At 38.2% G+C, this 19,826-nt stretch overlaps 1 protein-coding gene across 1 annotated transcript; it reads left to right on the forward strand.

Annotated features, from left to right (window-relative positions):
• Positions 1–46: 46 nt before the first annotated feature.
• Positions 47–19,619, forward strand: LOC139943942 (ethanolamine-phosphate cytidylyltransferase-like). Its single transcript, XM_071940847.1, has 13 exons — positions 47–208; positions 3,666–3,881; positions 4,639–4,727; positions 5,241–5,402; positions 5,568–5,634; positions 6,235–6,282; positions 8,136–8,214; positions 9,086–9,224; positions 9,904–9,980; positions 10,759–10,836; positions 11,668–11,799; positions 12,571–12,659; positions 13,841–19,619. The coding sequence occupies exons 2-13, from the start codon at positions 3,766–3,768 to the stop codon at positions 14,001–14,003; spliced, it is 1,239 nt and encodes a 412-aa protein (XP_071796948.1). The 5' UTR covers positions 47–208; positions 3,666–3,765; the 3' UTR covers positions 14,004–19,619.
• Positions 19,620–19,826: the final 207 nt, after the last annotated feature.

Raw genomic sequence — 19,826 nt, forward strand, 5'->3', positions numbered from 1 at the left:
GCGGTATTTAAAAAAAAAATAATTGTAAATAAAATATCGTACGATATGTGACCGTCGATGGGCGTGAATAAATAATGTGCGAGTTTTCAATTTAACTGTGCTGTGGTTTTGGGTGATTAGTTTATAACTGTCTGTGCTATGTCAACATAAACATCAGAACAGTTGCTGATCTGTTGAGCAAGTTGGATTTTTAGGTCATACAAGAGAGGTAAATATTTGAAAAACACTGCTAGTGTTAGTTATTTTTAAAATGTTAATTTACGATTGTTTCTCGTTGCTATCCCTATTGGACGATATACTAAAAAAACAAATAGGAAAATGTTTTCCCCAACACACTGACTGGACTGCTGGTCGTACTTGTGAGCTAGCTCACCATCTGAGTTCACACCACCACATGGCATCACCATCTGAATTATATTTGTAAAGTCAATATTAATTAAAAATAATAATAATAATAATAATAATTATATAATAATAATAATAATAATGAACATTTCTAGTGCGCCATGTCTGTCAATGATGACACTCCTGGTGCGAAAAAACAAGAACTCTGCTATAATACACAATGACACAAGACAACTAAAAAATAAGGTCGAGTATCAGCAGAGAAAGATTTAGATTGATTTGAAACAAATGTGATGGGGCACTGTGGAGTGCGGTTATTTCCCCCTCCTCCATCTAATCCATGTCTGATGATAATATTAATAGGTCCTGTCTGACATTCTGATTCATTATATTTCTACCCCCGAGTCAATGGTCTGATCTTCACAGTTTTCTGATTAGTTTATTTTGAGTAGTTTATGGTGAATTTTGTGACCCTTTTCATCTGACAACACTTGATCATCCATTGATCTTCCCACAACAACAATCTTGATCCTCCCCAAAACCGTTGATTGATTCGCTTGACAACCTCCAATTATAATCCTGATGGTTAGGAGAGCCAAGGGTTTAAATAATACAATTATCGGAAAAGTTTCCGTCTGGCGCCACCACTTTTTCATTCGATAGGAAATAATATAGTATCTTTACTATTTAATTTACCTCGATGAGATATCCCTTTTTGTGAAATGAGTGAAAAAGTGGTGGCGCCATGTGGAAAGTTATTCCAATTATCACACTGAGTGATAGTTGTGATAACGTAACGTGGAGGAGGATAACGTTATCGCAACTACCTAAGTGATTACTAATTACTATATCAGTACCGTGATAGTTGTTCAATTTCACTCATTGATCAAAATTGTTAATTGATTTGATCAATGAGTGAAATGATGGAACTCCCAGGTTCAAATTGACATTTTCCTCCGACTCTGTATCACATGCAAATCCCACTTCTTCACACAGCGAGTTAGTGGATTTCTGGACCAGACTCCCAACCAAAGTCAACAAATCAGTTCAAAAACAGCTTTGACAAATGGATATTTAAGCCTACAATACTAAAAATCCCATCAAACCTTAGTAAGTGGTATGCTAAGTTTGGACTTTGTTCGTGTCATTATCATTAATAACAATATGCCAGGAACAAGTACAGTGTAAGCTGTTAGCACCGGTGGATTTTATATTATACCCCTATGATGTAGAACGTAAGGCTTAAAACATAATCATGGGAAGTATTTAATCTGGAGATAGCTGAGCACTGTGGTTAGCTGCATTTGGCATTGTATTATGTTTATGATTATCTACGGAGCTCTGGAGGTGCCATCTGACATGTTGAGATCCTGACAAAATTATCTCTGAAAGACGACATCCTTAACGCAAATAAGTCGACAAACCGAGATAATTATGTCGGGATGTCGACATCCTAAAAGTAGGATGTCGTCTTCCTTCGATAATTCATCTTGGGAAGTCAACATCCTAAAAGGAGAATGGAAAAAAAAAAGTTGAAATATGCCATTGTTATCCATAGAGACGTTTTGTAGTCACTTTGGTTGGGGAGTGAGGAAACTAGAAAAAAACACATGAAAATTCCAGAGCTGGGACATCATTTTACACATAGGTCTAAAAAAAATATATATAATACGTATGGATATTCTTTTGAATGTTTTATTTGTGTGTAGATTCATGGTTCAGTGAATGTAAGTGGGTGGTTATGGCGAACAAACTTTCATCTATTTGATCCACATCAGCGCATGGAGACAGTATAATGTTACTTCAAGGGCTGATGATTGCACTTTTGGTATTGTCACTATTAAACTCCGGTTCCATTGTGTGCTGTCAGTAACCTTCAATTAGATTTTCTTGTGAATGATGTTATTGTGTCATTGTGTATGGTTCACTAAATATTGTGGCGACAACAAACTTTTACCTCTTTGAACTGAATGTTCTTTTCAGTTCTTCTCACGTAAAGTCAAAGCGTGATGCCAGTAACAATATTTTGCACGTACACCATGCAGTTTTAGTTGGAAGCAGTTTGCCAACAGCCTACCCTTTGAAATAAAGTCAGACAATACATAGAATTAATTTGAAGATGATGCCTGATTTGACTTACATGTATATATGCAATCAGAGTTGGACTCTAGACTGATGTTTTAGACTCCACACTACATTAAAGTGGTTAAATAGGTAGTGCAATTCCATTATTTAAATGCTCAATGTTCTCATGATGTCAACATCAACAGGAACTTAGTTCCAACAACTTTGTCCTCTCCTGCTTTCAAAAACACCAACAGTATTACAATATAGGACGTGCTATTTGTATGTTTGTACAGTTTTTTATGAAGATACACTGATTATCAAATGTTTTATGGTGACTCAGAAAATTGTAATGTTTTTTTTTTTAAATATCAAATTATGTACTCAAGGTATTATGATGAACCTCTCGATGTGATTTAAACAATTGAACATTGATAGTAAACAGAACATAGGGGTTATCAGAGATAGTAACCTAGGATAAAATTAAAGGAACACGTTGCCTTGGATCGGACGAGTTGGTCAAAACAAAAGCGTTTGTAACCGTTTTTATAAAATGCATATGGGTAGAAAGATGTTGTAAAAGTAGAATACAATGATCCACACAAGTTTGCCTCGAAATTGCGTGGTTTTCCTTCTACTGTGCGAACTAACACGGTCGGCCATTTATGGGAGTCAAAATTTTGACCCCCATAAATGGCCGACGTGTTAGTCGACGAGGTAAACGGAAAACCACGCAATTTCGAGGCATGTTTGTGTGGATCATTGTATTCTACTTTTACAACATCTTTCTACCCATATGCATTTTATAAAAAACGGTTACAAACGCTTTTCAAAGACCAACTCGACCGATCCAAGGCAACGTGTTCCTTTAATAGACAGTATTCTTAGAACAAATAGAAAATGTCTGAGAGAACAACCATAATCAGTAATAATTAAGGATTTTTTGTATTGTTTTCAAATCTGAAAGCTCACTAATTAGTAATTTACTAAAAAGTAGAGAGTAGAGAGTTAAGAGAAAAGGAGCCCCAGTCAGAGGACCCTGCTCTACTGGGGGGGGGGGGGGGCAGGAGAGGTCGGCCCTGTTGGTACAAAGTACAGAGGAGACATTCCAAGTGATTGCAGTGGGGGTGGGTTCGGCAAAGCTCCAGCCCCCATGGAAAAATGGTTTTGTCTACTTTGTTTGTAAACAGCTTGACTTGTTTTATAGTACAAGTGGTATAAATTATGACACAAATCCTGACTTTTTGTTTTCACAGCATTAGATGAAAAACACTTCAGTCGGGAAAAGATATTTTTGTAAAATCAAACTCAATATTTCTCCATAACTGGCACGGCATCTGGTACCCAGACACCAACATGGCATCTAATGGTGTTGCAGCAATGGCAAAGCGAGGTGATGGAGGAGACGGTCAGAATGCACCAGCCTCTAAGAGGCCACGGAAAGACCCAGTACGAGTTTGGTGTGATGGTTGGTAGGTTGATAAAAAAAAAAATTCTGAACTGCTAATTTTTGTTATTTTGTTAACCCGCACACAATTTTCAAATGCACTTGGTTAAAAGCTACCTATGGTTACAGTTTAAAGGCAGTGGGCACTATTTGTAATTGCCAAAGTCTGGCCTTCACAGTTGGTGTATCTCAACATATGCATAGAATAACTAACCTGTGAAAGTTTGAGCTTAATCGGTCATCAAAGTTGCGAGATAATAATGAAAGAAGGAAACACCCTTGTCACACGAAGTTGTGTGCGTTTAGATGGTTGATTTCGAGACCTCAAGTTCTAAATCTAAGGTCTCGAAATCAAATTTGTGGAAAATTACTTCTTTCTCGAATACTATGGCACTTCAGAGGGAGCCGTTTCTCACAATACTTTATACCATCAACCTCTCCCCATTACTTGTCACCAAGAAAGGTTTTATGCTAATAATTATTTTGAGTAATTACCAATAGTGTCCACTGCCTTTATTAATATTTTGATGCATATATATTAACATCAGTCAGAAAGCTAAATGCCAGTTAAAAAACACCTGAGGACCAGGCAGAATTCTCCACAACTGGTCCTACTGGTTGACATTGGGGATTACCTAGGAATATACCGTTTGATTTTAGGTGTATACTGACAGATTTGTGATAAATCTGTTGTTACTGTAGGAGTGTGCTGTCTTTTTGTTTATGCCCCGATCTCTAAACTTTATGTTTAACATTTTTTGTACACACTTATTTTTCTACAGCTATGATCTGGTGCACTTCGGTCACGCCAACTCTCTCCGACAAGCCAAACTCATGGGGGATTATCTGATTGTAGGAGTTCACTCTGATGGTATGTAGTCAAATTTCAGGGATGAGGAATTTAAAACTTTTATCTGCATTCAGCAGACTTTTGAAGTCAGCATAATGAAGAAAATCAGCTACATTTTTTCAAAACTTTTTGTTTACGACACTGGGCACCTTTGATAATTATCAAAGACCAGTCTTCTCACTTGGTGTATCTCAACATTTAATGCATAATATAACAAACCTGTGAAAATTTGAGCTCAATCGGTCGTCGATATTGCGAGATAATAATGAAAGAAAACAACACCCTTGTCACTTGTGTGCTTTCAGATGCTTTTGAGACCTCAAAATCTATATCTGAGGTCTCAAAATCAAATTTGTGGAAAATAACTTCTTTCTCGAAAAGTACGTTACTTCAGAGGGAGCCGATTCTCACAATGTTTTATAATATCAACCAAGTGAGGTTTTATGCTAATAATTATTTTAAGTAATTACCAATAGTGTCCACTCCCTTTAATTACTTTTATTTCTAGTATTTATTGATTTGTTTACTTGACAGCGGAGATCATGAAGCACAAAGGGCCTCCAGTCATCAGGGAGGAAGAACGCTACGCCATGGTGCGCGCCATTAAATGGGTAGATGAGGTCATCGAGAATGCACCCTATGTGACGGAAATAGAAACGCTGGACAAACACAACTGCGACTTCTGTGTCCACGGGAGTAAGTCATATTTAGTCTAAGGGTTTTTGTTTTGAGATTTGGGGTTGAATTATGAGAGATTGACTAGAGTGGGATTTGAACCAATGAACTCCGGTTTAACGTACCGGCACTCTACCAAATGAGCTTAACAATAAAATATGCTGTAATTTGTCTATTACTTTAAAGATGACATAACATTAGATGCGGATGGGAATGATACTTATCGTCACGTCAAAGAAGCCGGTCGATACAAGTAAGTCACCTACTCAACTACCCGCAAAGAAACTTTGTCTATTCTAAAAGAAAAGTGGTCCACTCTGTTCTCAGAGCAATAACTCGGTCGCAAAATGAGCCATGATAGTCCGTACAGTACATCCTCCAAATATCCTTTAAAGTTTGGATTTACAGGTTAACCATGACAGGGAACCTTCCCATGTGAAGTAACATTACAGAATTGGTGAGAAACAAAAATCGTGAAGATTACAGATTAAGATATAACTTACACGGTCTAATGATGATGATAGAAAACATCCCATGAAATATTATTGTCTGAAATGTCATATTTGTTGAGAAACAAATATTCTTATTTCGACTGGAGTTTATCGCTCAGTGAGCGTTTTATTCATTTTTCTTTTTGCATCGATGCAATTCAAAAATGGGTAATCGGTTTTTCACTATTTTCTCGTGACCCAGATTGCCGATCGATCTCAAACTTATACAGGTTTGTCAGTTTATATGTATTGTGGATTACATAAAGTGCTTACACTACCAGCAACTGTTTGGTTAGCAAAAAACAATTCTGTAATGTTCCTTTAAAAAGGTAACTGATTGTGGTGTTTTATTTGTACTTCAGGGAATGTCAGAGAACTGCTGGAGTGTCAACAACCGACCTTGTGGGAAGGTAAAATATATAAGAACTCTACGGTAGTACAGTTAATTACGATCCTATAAGCTAAAGTAGTAGTCCCAGCCTATTTTCTATACTGTCCGCCCTGGTAATAGTTAAAAAGCAGGACAGTTCTTTTCACAACTGAGAAGTCTCCCGAACACCAGATCAATCTACTCCGCGGTAGTAGAATATAGAAAGACAGTTCTCTAAGAACAAACTCTACCTGGCAAGTAGATACACAGATGGTGTTACCGCAAGCCAAATACTATATTGATACCTCACCATGCAATGCCTAAAATCCTATGTAAAATATCTTCAAATACATGTAAATTTAGTGGTTAAATGGCTCGATAGTATACAAATATTGACTGCTTCGAGTGCTATGGTTAAAACTATGACTCCCGAGGTGATCCCCGGAGCGTTCTATTTTCCCGAGGCGAAGCCGAGGGAAAATAGAACGCTCCGGGGATCACCGAGGGAGTCATAGTTTTTAACCATTGCACGAGTAAAAGCAGTCAATATTTGTTTTATAACACCCCAAACATTTCTAAATACTGTACTATTATTATTAAGTTACAGACCTGAATGCTACAATCCACGGACGACGCGAATACAGATTGCAAACACTTTTACTTACTGTGCTGCATGTAGTGTCGTTCAATCCGAAATGGTTACAGACTATTAATTTATCATCCTCGTACACGCAACGGACGTCTGGGTACTGCACGCCATGTGCTAGTCTTCGGACTAGCGCATGGCAAACCGACGCACTATCACACGGCCGTCGTCTAGCAAAACTAAGACATGTCATGTGACGCGCTCTAAACCAATGAGCAGGCAGAATACTTGCAAGGGGTGTTATAATACACACTGTAAGCGATTGAAATGCCCTCTGGCCAGAGCCTAGTAATTATAGCATTGGCAAGTAAACTTTTTTTTTTGTAATGAATTGCAGCATTGAAATAAATGTTACTGAATGAATGAACCCAAGGGCTAAAAAATAATAATAGTAATATTATTTATAATGCGCCATCTATCTAGTGTACAAGACCCTATTCTTAGGCGCAGAACAAAAAAAAACTAAAACACTATACAACAAAAGAGAAATATAAAATACAAACAAATGTACGCAATGAAAAATCTAAGTCAAGACATGTAACAAGCTAAGTGTATGTGGATTTAAATAAGTGAGTTTTCAGCCAGTTTTTAAACAATGGAAGAGAACTACAGCATCTGATGTTATTGGGTAAAGCGTTCCAAAGTTTAGGAGCACATGCGGAAAAGGCACGATCGCCATATGATGAGGAAGTTCTAGGAATAGTTAAAAGGGACTAAGCAGAAGTATAAACCTCCATAGTCTAGTAATTTTAGCATTGGGCTAATTATTACCCAACGGCTATGAAATACCCACTGGCCGAAATTTCATTTCATTTTGTTTGCCAGCAAATATGAAATAAACAGAAGAATTCAAAAATTGCACATATAAGATTTACAAGAAAAGGCAATACAATGGTTATAAAAAAAATACAGATATCTAAATGCAGGAGCATATTACTGAGAAACCTGGCCTGGCTGGGGGCAGATACAATTTTTAGTAAGAAATACCTCCAGTGGGGTTAGAACACAAAACACTAGAGACAAACAAAAAGACAAGAACCCTGGCAGGGAAAGCCAATAGTGAAAAAAACAAAAACAATGGCGAATTCAGTAATATTAGTACTAGGCCAGTAACCAACAGGCTTGAAATACTCACTGGCTAGAGTCTCGTATTTCTATTATTTGGTCTGGGTGAGCAAGGCTATAGGAAGGAAAAGAAATTTGTATTGAGCAGTGTTATAAAACTTTGATAATTGCTATGGTTACAGAATGCTGCTTATGACCAAGACACATCACATCACAGGCACTGACGTACCATCAGATAGCAAGGCATCTGATAATGCTGATGTAAGTAGAGTCATGTGTACAGTCTAGCCATGGTCTAGCCACGGTCTAGCTATGGTCTAGCCATGGTCTAGCCATGGTCTAGCTATGGTCTAGCCATGGTCTAGCCATGGTCTAGCCATGGTCTAGCCATGGTCTAGCCATGGTCTAGTCATGATCTACATGTAATAGCTACATGTACATGTATGCCTAATTAAACTACTACTCTTAATAATAAGTTCTTATCTGGCGCTTAATCACACCTGATGGGCGTATCAAAGGGCTCAGTAAGGCAAGGTATGCGGAGCTACATTTTTGAAGTTTGAGATCTATTCCTTTTAAAAAATAGCACCATGCAATATGCAGCCAACCAAACCAGGAATACAGGGTTGCACCCCTTCTCTTTATGAAAAGTGCAGTGGGTTCATTTAAAACACACTGGCTGAACAACCCATCTGAAGGACTTAGCAATAGTAAGGTTTATCGCGAATAGCAAAATATCAAGAGAGGGCGCTGTTGAACCAACACAAAGGTATAGGCGTTGCTCGCGCGAGTCGTAGAAACTGCATAGAAACCGCCCCATATTCCTTCCCACAATACATTGCGTTTCTGAATAGCGATAAACCTTATGGTTAAGTGCCTTGTCGGGACACCCAACAAGTGTCACGACCGGAGCTCGAATCCACACTCTGCTGATAATCAGAAACACAGGAGCTCGAGTCTGGTGCTTTTGCCATTGATTAAATCAGAAAAACTGTGATTAAATCGCCTGACAAGTCTATCATACCACATGTACATGTAGGTCAGCCCTAGTCCTAAAAAAATTGCTCCGTTCTTTTTTACCGAGGACCAAACATCACGCCCGACCAAACCAAGTGTATTTTTCTTGTTTCAGTGTTCCAATATGAGTAGCCCATACACAGGAGTGTCGCAGTTTCTTCCCACAACACGTAAGATCATTCAGTTTGCTGAAGGCAAGGAACCAAGACCTGGAGATAAGATCATCTACTGCCCAGGAGCCTTTGACCTCTTCCGTATCCTTGACTATTTCAAAATAATAAATATTAGTGGCTTCTTATAAAGCGCTCTAATCCGTCACTGAGTGACAACCAAAGATTATAGAGAGCCTCAAGGCGCAAGATGCGGAACTCGGGCTGAAATGTGAAATCCCACTGGACGCCATTTCGGCAAGTAACTCTTTTGATACAACATTAGATCAGTGCAGTTCAGTGCAGACAGTGACCATTCCTATCAATGGGAAACAAAACATTCACTTGCTGAAATGGCGCCCATGCGTATTTCACGTTCCAACAATAGATAAAGCTTCAGTTCCGCATCTTGCGCCCCTCTATAATCTTTGGTGACAACGCACAACTGATGAAAATTCATGAATGGGAAAAAAATAGTAATGACTCTGTCTTAAACAGCCAATAAAAACCTTTTGATAAAGGACTGCCAAGTACGTAGCACACCAAGCTAAATCAATTACAAGAACCATATCTGCACTCACAGGTATCCAGTGAAGGGGGAGGGGGGTAGCAAGTCGGAAGCTATTCAATGCGTAATAATCCCCATGAAAATTGAATACATCTTAATCTTAAAAAAAGAAGATTGGTGAGAAATATATGTCCAAGTTACTTAAGGTACCATACTGAGCAATTATCATAGTGGACACATTGTTTTCAGTCTTGTTCCTTGACCACCTATGATCAGACGCTGGGCATGTAGCCTTCTTAGAGCAGGCTAGGAAACTTGGTGACTACCTGATTGTTGGGCTACACACAGACAACGTAAGATTTTAAAACATTTACTTCAAACAGTTGTTTGTCCTTGGGGGCCTGCTTAGAAGTTAAGCCAGTAAGATATCTAGTCTAGAATGCAGGGGTCCTGGAATTGAATCCCACCTGAGAAAATATACCTGGGTCTAAAAAATAGAGTGCACTAATCATAATTTAAAGTAGCCGTAATTAGTTGCAAATAATTATGATTTCTGAAGTTCGGTGGAGGAGGGCTGTAGGAAATTGGTAGTTTCTCGTTTTGGTTCTCAGTAAATGAGTTTTTATGCAGACTCCTTGCTCCTATTACGGTTCCCAGCAAATCTCGTTACCTGGGCGCAATTTCATAGTGATGCTAAGCACAAAAAATTGCTTAGCATGACATTTCTTCCTTGATAGAAACAGGATTACCAACCAAATTTCGATTGGATTTTCAGGATTAGCAAACAACAGCTTAATACCATTAACTAGCAATATGCAACAATTGATTTTGTTCAGCAGAACTTGGCAGGAAGTACTGATTATACAGAAATGTTTATCATTTTGTAGCTGAGAATATTTGAAGTGAATAAGATTTGTGCGTTTACCAGACATCAACAACTTTGGGTTTTTTCAATGCATAAAAATTACATGGTGTCATGCCATGTTTAAAACTTACACTACATTATCAATTGGTATACAATTTTTTTCCTTTCACCCCTCACAAAGAACCATCTTTGCAATCTGTCATTTGCACTACACTCCAATTGAAATAATAATCCTGTTTTTTTGTTTATGCTTGCTTTTTTTTCAGGAAGTAAATCGTTACCACGGTGGTAACTACCCCATCATGAACTTACATGAGCGTACGCTGAGCGTACTAGCATGCAGGGTAAGGCATTGTACTCCCACAAGGAGAGAAGCAATAGTGGTGAAGAGGCTTGTATTTATTTATTTTATTTAAAAGAATGTTACAGAACTGGTAAGAAACACAAATCGTGAAGATCACAGATTTACATAAAACTTACACGGTCTAATGATGATAATAGAAAACATCCCTGAAATATTTCTGTCTGAAATGTCATATCTGATGAGAAATAAATAATCTAATTTCCCATTTGGAGTTTATTGCTCAGTGAGCAGTTCATTCATTTTTGTTTTTTGCATCGATGTCATGCAAAATGTGTAATCATTTTTTTCACTATTTTCTTGTAACCCAGAAGACCCAAAACTTGTACAGGTTTGTCAGTTTATGTATATGGTGGATTACAAAAATGCTTACACTGCCAGCAACTGTTTTGTTTGCAAAACCAACTTTGTAACGTTCCTTTAAATATTACTTCTAGGCAAACGGCACATTCAAAGAATAAACAGCAAAAATAGGCTTTCACAGGAAACAAGACTGTGAAAAAAAAGTGAAAATTATCGCTATCTAAAGGCTATCCATACAAAAGAAACCTACAAAGGCATGAAATAGTACAAGAACAAATACGCCATAAACATTGTGAAAATTTCACTGGAAACATTAATTACAAATATAAATTGTAATTTATCAATAAACCATTTCAATTTAATTTCATTAAATTGTTTTAATTTTAGTTTTTCCTCATTAACTTTTTTTTTGGGGGAGTAGAAAATATAATTTGTAGGGTCACAAATTTGCTTTTCACATATGTTGTTTTCTAGTTCCTTTAACATTGTATTAATTTTCTTGTTATGGCAGTACGTTGATGAGGTCATCATCGGTACCCCAAGTACGACTAACAAGGATCTGCTGGACCATTTTAAGGTCAACGTTGTCGTTCAGGGAATGACCCACATTTACCCAGTGACCGATGGCAGTGACCCATATGAGGTATGGTAAAATTCTTTATCAAACTTTTTTCTAAAAATCAGACTTTCGAGTTACAATGTTTGAGTAGCATTTTGGTAATATTTGTAGACAATTTTTTTATTACTTTTTTGGTGCAAGTTCGCCGAAAACGAGGCTAAAATGTTTGAGTTACGAGTTACAATGTTTGAGTAGCATTTTGGTAATATTTGTAGACAATTTTTTTATTACTTTTTTGGTGCAAGTTCGCCGAAAACGAGGCTAAAAACCCATTCACTTTAGGTTAAGGGCTACAAGGAAGAAAACAGACATGCAGAAACTCAGTGGAGCTGAAGGTAGGCATTGACATTCCTCTTAAAAAATGGCAGAACATAGGATGAAGGGAAACATGCAACAGGCAAAGAGTTCCAAACAGATACAGTACGAGGGAAAAAGCTACTGGAGTAGCTCTTTGTTCTACATCTCGGCACAGCCACAGTATAGTAATAATAATAACCTTACTTATATAGCGCTTTTTACAAAAGTGATACAAAGCGCTTACGAAATACAATAGCAATAGTATAAGGATGAGAACAAGCAGAAAGCCTGGTCTCGCGCTCAAACACCCTGACAGGAGGAACAAGGTTGGATAGACTGGTGGAACATTTACCATGGAAATATCTGTTAAACAGGCAGAGGCTGGCTACAGACCTTCGGTGAGAAGGGGGTTGTAGTGTAGATCTTAACTCTTCTCCAACCAGGTTAACAATGCGCTTCTAATGAAGTTGTTTCAACCATTGTATGGATATTTTGTAGGAACCAAAGAAGCGTGGTATTCTGCAGTGTGTGAACTCCAGCAGCGACTTATCAACGGCAAAGATTGTTGAACGCATCATTGAAAACAGGTACACTCTATAAAATTCACCAAACATTTTGAAGACACGATACATGTAGATCGCCATCCAACAACAAAATTTCCATCTGAAAGCTCACTTATTATAAAATTCATACCAGTTCCAACCCTCTAGAGAATTATTTCCACATGAAAGCTCACTCATTAAAAGTACATACCAGTACAAATCCTCAAGAAAAATATTTCCATCTGAAAGCTCACTGATTATAAAGTTCAAATCAGCACCAATCCTCATGAGAAATAATTCCATGTGACAGCACTGAAGTAGAGAATAATACCCAATCCCCAAACAAAGCTGTGGGTCTGAAGTTGGGTTCGAACCGGGCCCACTGAGGTGAAAGGCAGGGAAAGAATCATGAGCCAATCTGATCCTCGGGCCGGGACGACACTCCCTTCAGTACTTTTGTTCAGGGGAGAGATCGACTTACATGTAGCTTGTGGTAGAGTGCATTTATCACAATCCATGCTGTGTTGAGACAAAAATACTAAATATACACTGTACCTATAGACCCCATATGACATCACACTCTCAAAAAGGAGGCAGATCATTAGACAATAGATGTTCTCTGTGTTTAAAAACGTGCGCGTAACCTCAGCATACCTGTAGCGTTTCGCGTTAGGCAAGGGGGAGCTATTGATTTTTTACACAATACAGACAAACCTCCGCACAATGCGTGTAATTTGGGGTGTCAAATCTCTTTCGTGCATGTTTGTATACGATTTTGACACCCAAAGAGAGACACCCAGAATAGGCACATGTGAGTACACTGCGCGTATTGCAAGGGGTCGAATTCAAACTCTGGTGTTTCTGATCAGCAGAGTGTGGGTTCGAATCCCCAGCTGTGACACTTGTGTCCTTAAGCAAGACACTAAACCATTGCTTCATCCTTCAAATGGGAAGTTAAGAAGTTGGTCCCGTGTGTTGTGTAACGCACGTAAAAGAACCCAGTGCACTTATCGAAAAGGGAAAGGGTTCGCAAACCATTACATGGTGCTATGTAAAAGGAGTAGATCTCATAATTCAAAAACCTAGTCCAACATACATGTACCTTGCAGGAAATACTGTATGTTTTCAGCGCTTTGAGACGCCCTTCGGGTGTATAAAGTGCTATATAAATATCGACTGTTATTGTTATTATTTGAGAATGTTGTCTTTGTCTGTGATCCTTTTAGGATTCGTTACCAGCAACGCAACAAGAAGAAGCAAGAGAAAGAAATCAAGATGATCCAGCTTCTTGAGAGGAGGAAGTCTGAAGAAGTCGAGAGGCAACAGAAACTGGAAAGACAGACGCACGACAGCAATATTCCAGACACTGTGTCGGAGGTGTTTGAGTAAACCTCTCCCTCTCTCGGGAAAAGGTGGTATTTGATTATAATTGTACTGTATCAAATTTTATTCCAAAAACGGAACAAACCCCATACCCTGGGGAAGGGTAACAACAATAAAATTTACACTTGTAATATAATAAAGAAGGAGAGGTTAGCAAGAACAAAATATTAAATTATGTTTGGGTCTCCTTTAACATAAAAGATGTTTGGGTCTCCTTAACATAAAAGATGTTTGGGTCTCCTTTAACATAAAAGATGTTTGGGTCTCCTTTAACATAAAAGATGTTTGGGTTTCCTTTAACATAAAAGCAAAAATAGTGTGTCTGCTTGACAGGCAACAAATGGGAGAGAGGGGAATTTGGTGGTTGAGTTATATTTGTTCATTGTAAGAACACGGGCAATAAGGTTATTCATTCATTCATTCATTCATTCATTCATTCATTCATTCATTCATTCATTCATTCATTCATTCATTCATTCATTCATTCATTCATTCATTCATTCATTCATTCATTCACGAAACTGTGACGATTTGTAAGTCTATAGCCAAACCATGCCAGTTGAGCAAAGCTTTTGAAAGTGCTTGCCCATTTGAGTAAAACTCTCTTTCTCTTAGGCACAGTGTAGTATTTGATAAATAGTGTCGGCTTGGTAGGCAACAAAATGTTAGAGAAAGGAATTGGGTTGCCTACATTGTCCATTGTAAGAAAGTTGGCAGTAAAGTCATTCATTCATTCATTCATTCATTCACGAAGCCAATGTTTGTATGAGAGAGAATGGCTGTTGCCAGCTTGGTGTTTATATCCCCTTGTGTGGAGTTTGCCGAGTTCCCTCGATGGGAAGATCCACTAAACAAACTATGATGAGTTAATGAGTCGTATAGCCCCAACTATGCCTGCCGAGCATAGCATTGGAATGTAATGAACCGCATATTCCTGTCTTCAGTTGACTGTGGTGTTGGGACCACCTTGTCCTAGCAACCACTAAGATGAGGGATGGCTGCCGTTAGGGTGGGTGATGGCAAAGGAAGGGTTTTGACCCCGATATCTGGACACTGGCTGGCAAGGGTTAAGCCAGGATTAAGTAAAAGGGTGTCCCAATTTGCTGAGATTGTGTCCAACTTTTTCACTTACGAGATATTTACATGTAAAATTTAAACCAAGATGTCTAAAAGAGACCCAGACAACCACCCTCTGACTAACCATTAGGCCGTGTCCGAAACTACGACTTCGGCTACAGCTACGTCTAGATCAGCGCGTCTACCAGTGTTGAAGAACAGGCAGACGCACGCGATCTAGCCGTAGCTGTAGCCAAAGTCGCCGCTTCGGACATGGCCATACTCTCGCTGGGTGGTTTTACTTCAAAATATTGTAAGGGTTTCAGACGTCTGAAACACTAAAAACTAAGCTCTTAAAATTGTACTCTTTTTAGATATTTTACTCTATGCTGTGGTTTGTGTCAAGGTTGAATGAACTTTGACCTTACAACATTGATTGGTTCAGTGAGCAGGGATTGCGGACTGTTCAACTTCATAAAGCTGCTACTTAGCACACAAAGTTGCTAAGCACAGGAAAAAAACGCTCTCTTAATATTGAATGCAGTTAACCAGGCAACAAACTAGTTTGTACTATAAATTGATTGTGACTGCATGGTTCCTGCATAGTTTTGCTGAGCAGATAAATTCTCTTAAAGACACTGGACACTGTTGGTAATTGCCAGTTTTCTCCCTTGGCGTATCTGAACATATGCATACAAAAAAAAACATATGAAAATTTGAGCTTAATTGGTCGTCGAAGTTGTGAGATAATAATGAAAGAATAAACTTCCTTGTCACACGAAGTTGTGTGATTTCAGATGCTCAATTTCGAGACCTCAAATTCTAATTCTGAGGTCTCAAAATCAAAAATTACTTCTTTCTCGAAGACTACGCGTTCAGAGGGAACCGATTCTCACAATGTTTTATACTATCAACAGCTCTCCATTGCTTGTACCAGATGTACGTGACATGCTTTTGGGCTGCGGGTAACCGGGCTGCGCGTAACCGGGCTGCGGGTAACCGGGCTGCGGGTAACCGGGCTGCAGGTAACCTTTCTCCGGAAAGCATAATTTTGTTGTGCTTAGCTACTTTTTATGCATACATGTAAGCACCTTTTTGGAATAATGTAGTTTCAATTGCACTAAAGTGTAAAGGAATTCATGCATGGGGTGGCCGAGCGGATAAGAGCACCGTTTTAAAAGCTCTGCTGATTCTGTTCAGCAGAGTCTGGGTTTGAATCCCGGTTGTGACACTTGTGTCCCTGAGCAAGACACTTTACTAATATTGCTTCTCTCCACCCAGGGGTAAATGGGTATCTGTGAGGGCAGAGATGGTTCGTGTGATTGATTTAGCCGAGTAGCACATTTGTTGCACGAGGTTGTATACTCCCCAGGGAGCTGAGATGGTTTAAGGAATGATTTAAGGCCCAGTGACCAGGGGTAGCAACTTTGAAGCGCTTTCAGACACTCTTTGGGAGTGAAAAAGCACTATATAAAAACCTATAATTATTATTATTACATGTACATGAACTGCTTGTATCAAGCATTTTTTAATAACATATCTGCTGCTATTTCGCTCATCAGTACAAATTAATATTTGTGATGAAATTGCGAGACTGCCTGATAAGATAGATGGAACCCCCTTATTTATTGAATATTAACAGTACATATTGTACTGGCTTAAAAGGGAAACCAAACAAAGATGGCAGCTGCGAGGTATTGATTCATATATCAACCTTGTTCCCATGGGCCCTATCAATCCATTTTTTGTCTCTTGCCCTGGGAAGAGAGACAGTGACAAACAATGTCGATTGGCTTCCGAAAAATACGGCTGTGTGAGCATGCTTGTTGAACAATTTTTAGTGTTATAGCTAGGCAAGCTGTTCATGTGTCATAATGCAAATGGTATAGGCCCAGTTGTCCCATGCAGTCGTATGCACGAAAAAACAGTTTTAGTTCATAGTCTCATGGAGGAACTGAAAAGAAACCTAATGGACTGTGAATGTCATGTGATACGAAGGGGTGGGAACGCAAATAACTCTATTGCGTCAAATTAATACTTCTAAATGAAGTTACCCAATTACAGGGGTTAAGATCAAGCAATGGCCTGGCAAGATCGATGCAGCCGCAGGAACAAGGTTGATATAAAATCACTGCATATTACTTCACTGGGTCTTTGGAGTGAAAAGTGAAAAAGTGAAAAGTGAGAAGACCAGACGTTAAAGGAACACGTTGCCTTAGATCGGTCAAGTTGGTCTTTGAAAAGCGTTTGTAGCCGTTTTTTATAAAATGCATATGGGTAGAAAGATGTTGTAAAAGTAGAATACAATGATGCACACAAACATGCCTCGAAATTGCGTGGTTTTCCTTTTACCTCGACGACTAACACGTCGGCCATTTATGGGGGTCAAAATTTTGACTCCCATAAATGGCCGACCATGTTAGTTCGCACAGTAGAAGGAAAACCACGCCATTTCGAGGCAAACTTGTGTGGATCATTGTATTCTATATTTAAATTATCTTTCCAACCATATGCATTTTATAAAAAACGGTTAAGAACGTTTTTTATAGACCAACTCGTCCAATCCAAGGCAACGTGTTCCTTTAAGAATCAGTGTTAGGCAGATTTCCAGGGTAATAAATTATGTATATAGAATATTTACTATCCCAATATAACTAGTAAACATATAATGGCTGCACCTTCCAACAAGCCGTTTACGAGTTAGATTTGAATAATGTCTGGTACAATGCCTCGCTTAGTTACAATGCACAGCTTACATTTGAATTCCTCGGACTATCAAGACAGTTGCTACGCCACGTGATTAGGGGCAAGCTTTTGCGTAGTTATGTAAGAAATGGTGAACACCCATACACAATTCTGAATGGATGTGTATGGCACAATGGTACAAGGGTTTGCTCATCCTGGAGGTTGCTAAATACAAAAGCTTGTCCCTAATCACGTCGCGTAGCAACTGTCTCGATAGTCTGAGGAATTCAAATGTGACGGGTGCATTGTAACTAAGCAAGTCATTGTACTAGACACTATTCAAATCTAACTCACAAACGACTTATTGTACATACTTAAGTAATCTTAACCCCATCACAAGTGTTAGGAACACAAATGGTTATCCGAACATACATGTACATGTATGATCATTAGAATGCAAGTACCAGTCTTTGAATACGCACAAGACTTGTACAGTCTATACTTAAGGTGTCATGAAGTTCTAGATATGTTTCACAAAAATATGTGTTTTTTAATAGAATTATATTGGACTAAGTGTGAACTTAGTGGTGATGGATGTCTTGAATTTTGTATACAATTTAATTTGGTGTGTGTACAGGTATAATGGACAGCTGATTTCACAAAACGCTAGGATTAGCCCGTCCTAACGGGTTAAATGCATCCTACGTACTTGGATATGGAACTGAACCCATCCTAAGTCCTAAGACTAATCCTACATGTAAGTTAGGCATGTTAGGAAGAGTTTGGTGAAATCGATGGCTGGTTTTAAGAATAATGTAGGGAATTATGGTGAGCTGTAATCAGCAGGAGACCAGGCATATGTGTATATATTTACATGGCATTTACACTACAGTTACTAAGCTGTATTTTCTAAGCAATAGGTTAGTTTAAACTTTCTAATTTACATGTATTTCATAATGGAAAATAAATTTAGATCAACAATCGGATAGTACTAGGTGATTTGTGCCAAGGTAGTTGAATCAAAACAATTTTTTGATGGATGTTAAAAACGATTTTTTTTTCCCAAGTGTTTCGGTATTATTTCACAAATCTGCACATTACAAAGAGTGATTCATTTAAACTGTAAACCTCCTAATGTCAAATCTGTTGACATCATTCACATGATTTTAAATGATGGGTGCACTGTGCCAGCCTGCAATATGATATCATGTGGTAAATGCATCTACACGGTACAAAGTCAACCCTCCTACTGTCTGATCATTCAATACCATTCACTGTGGTTTTGAATGATAGATAAATTATGTCAGCCTGCAATATAATAATATCAAGGTATATAGCGCACGTATCTACCAAACAAGGTACTCAAGGCGCTGAGTATATACAAACTTTCAGAAAGATAGGTTATTGCAGTGATGAATTCTGAGACCCAATTATTTAGCACCTTATAAGGGTTTACAAGGGTTTACAGCAGCCACAGCCAGGAACACCGGGGCGAACCCCTTCTCTTTTCGATAAGTGTACTGGGTTCTTTTACATGCGTTACACAACACATGGGACCATGGTGAATACATGTGGTGAATACATCTACAGTTACACAGTACACAAGTTATTTTAGTTCAACACTTACTCAACCCAACGTGCAGCTGATTTGTTTAAAATAATTGTTGGTCAACTCATTGGCGATTGTTGTGAAGAAGTAAGATTGAATTATAATCTTTATTCAGACATACATGTATATAGTTAGTTGCTCTTAATCCAGTGCAATTTTCAGTGATGTCCTTTTTAATGTTATAGAATACTAATCAGTTTTAAAATACCTGTTTTTTGGGAAATGTATTATAAAATATATTACATTGGTGAAATAAATAATGTTGGACATATGTTGGCACATTGAGATTTACTGATTTAGTCTTTATTTAATATACAACTGTACATGTAGTCTTTCAGAGTCACCAAATGTTGAACAGCAGCAGCGCTACAGGGCGGATGGGCACCCCAGTTATTTTACTAAATTTAAAATAAAATAAAATGAATACAGAGGGAAATATTTCATGAAAAAAAAAAAAAATTCTAGTATGAACTAAAATT

The sequence above is a fragment of the Asterias amurensis genome, chromosome 11, assembly GCF_032118995.1.
Source record: "Asterias amurensis chromosome 11, ASM3211899v1".
Classification (NCBI taxonomy): Eukaryota; Metazoa; Echinodermata; class Asteroidea; order Forcipulatida; family Asteriidae; genus Asterias; species Asterias amurensis.

Coding starts and splice junctions, on each gene's coding strand:
- LOC139943942 (XM_071940847.1), top strand. CDS start 3,766: ATGGCATCTAATGGTGTTGCAGCAATGGCAAAGCGAGGTGATGGAGGA. Junction 3,882..4,638: donor CGAGTTTGGTGTGATGGTTG/GTAGGTTGATAA, acceptor ATTTTTCTACAG/CTATGATCTGGTGCACTTCG. Junction 9,981..10,758: donor TTGGGCTACACACAGACAAC/GTAAGATTTTAA, acceptor CTTTTTTTTCAG/GAAGTAAATCGTTACCACGG.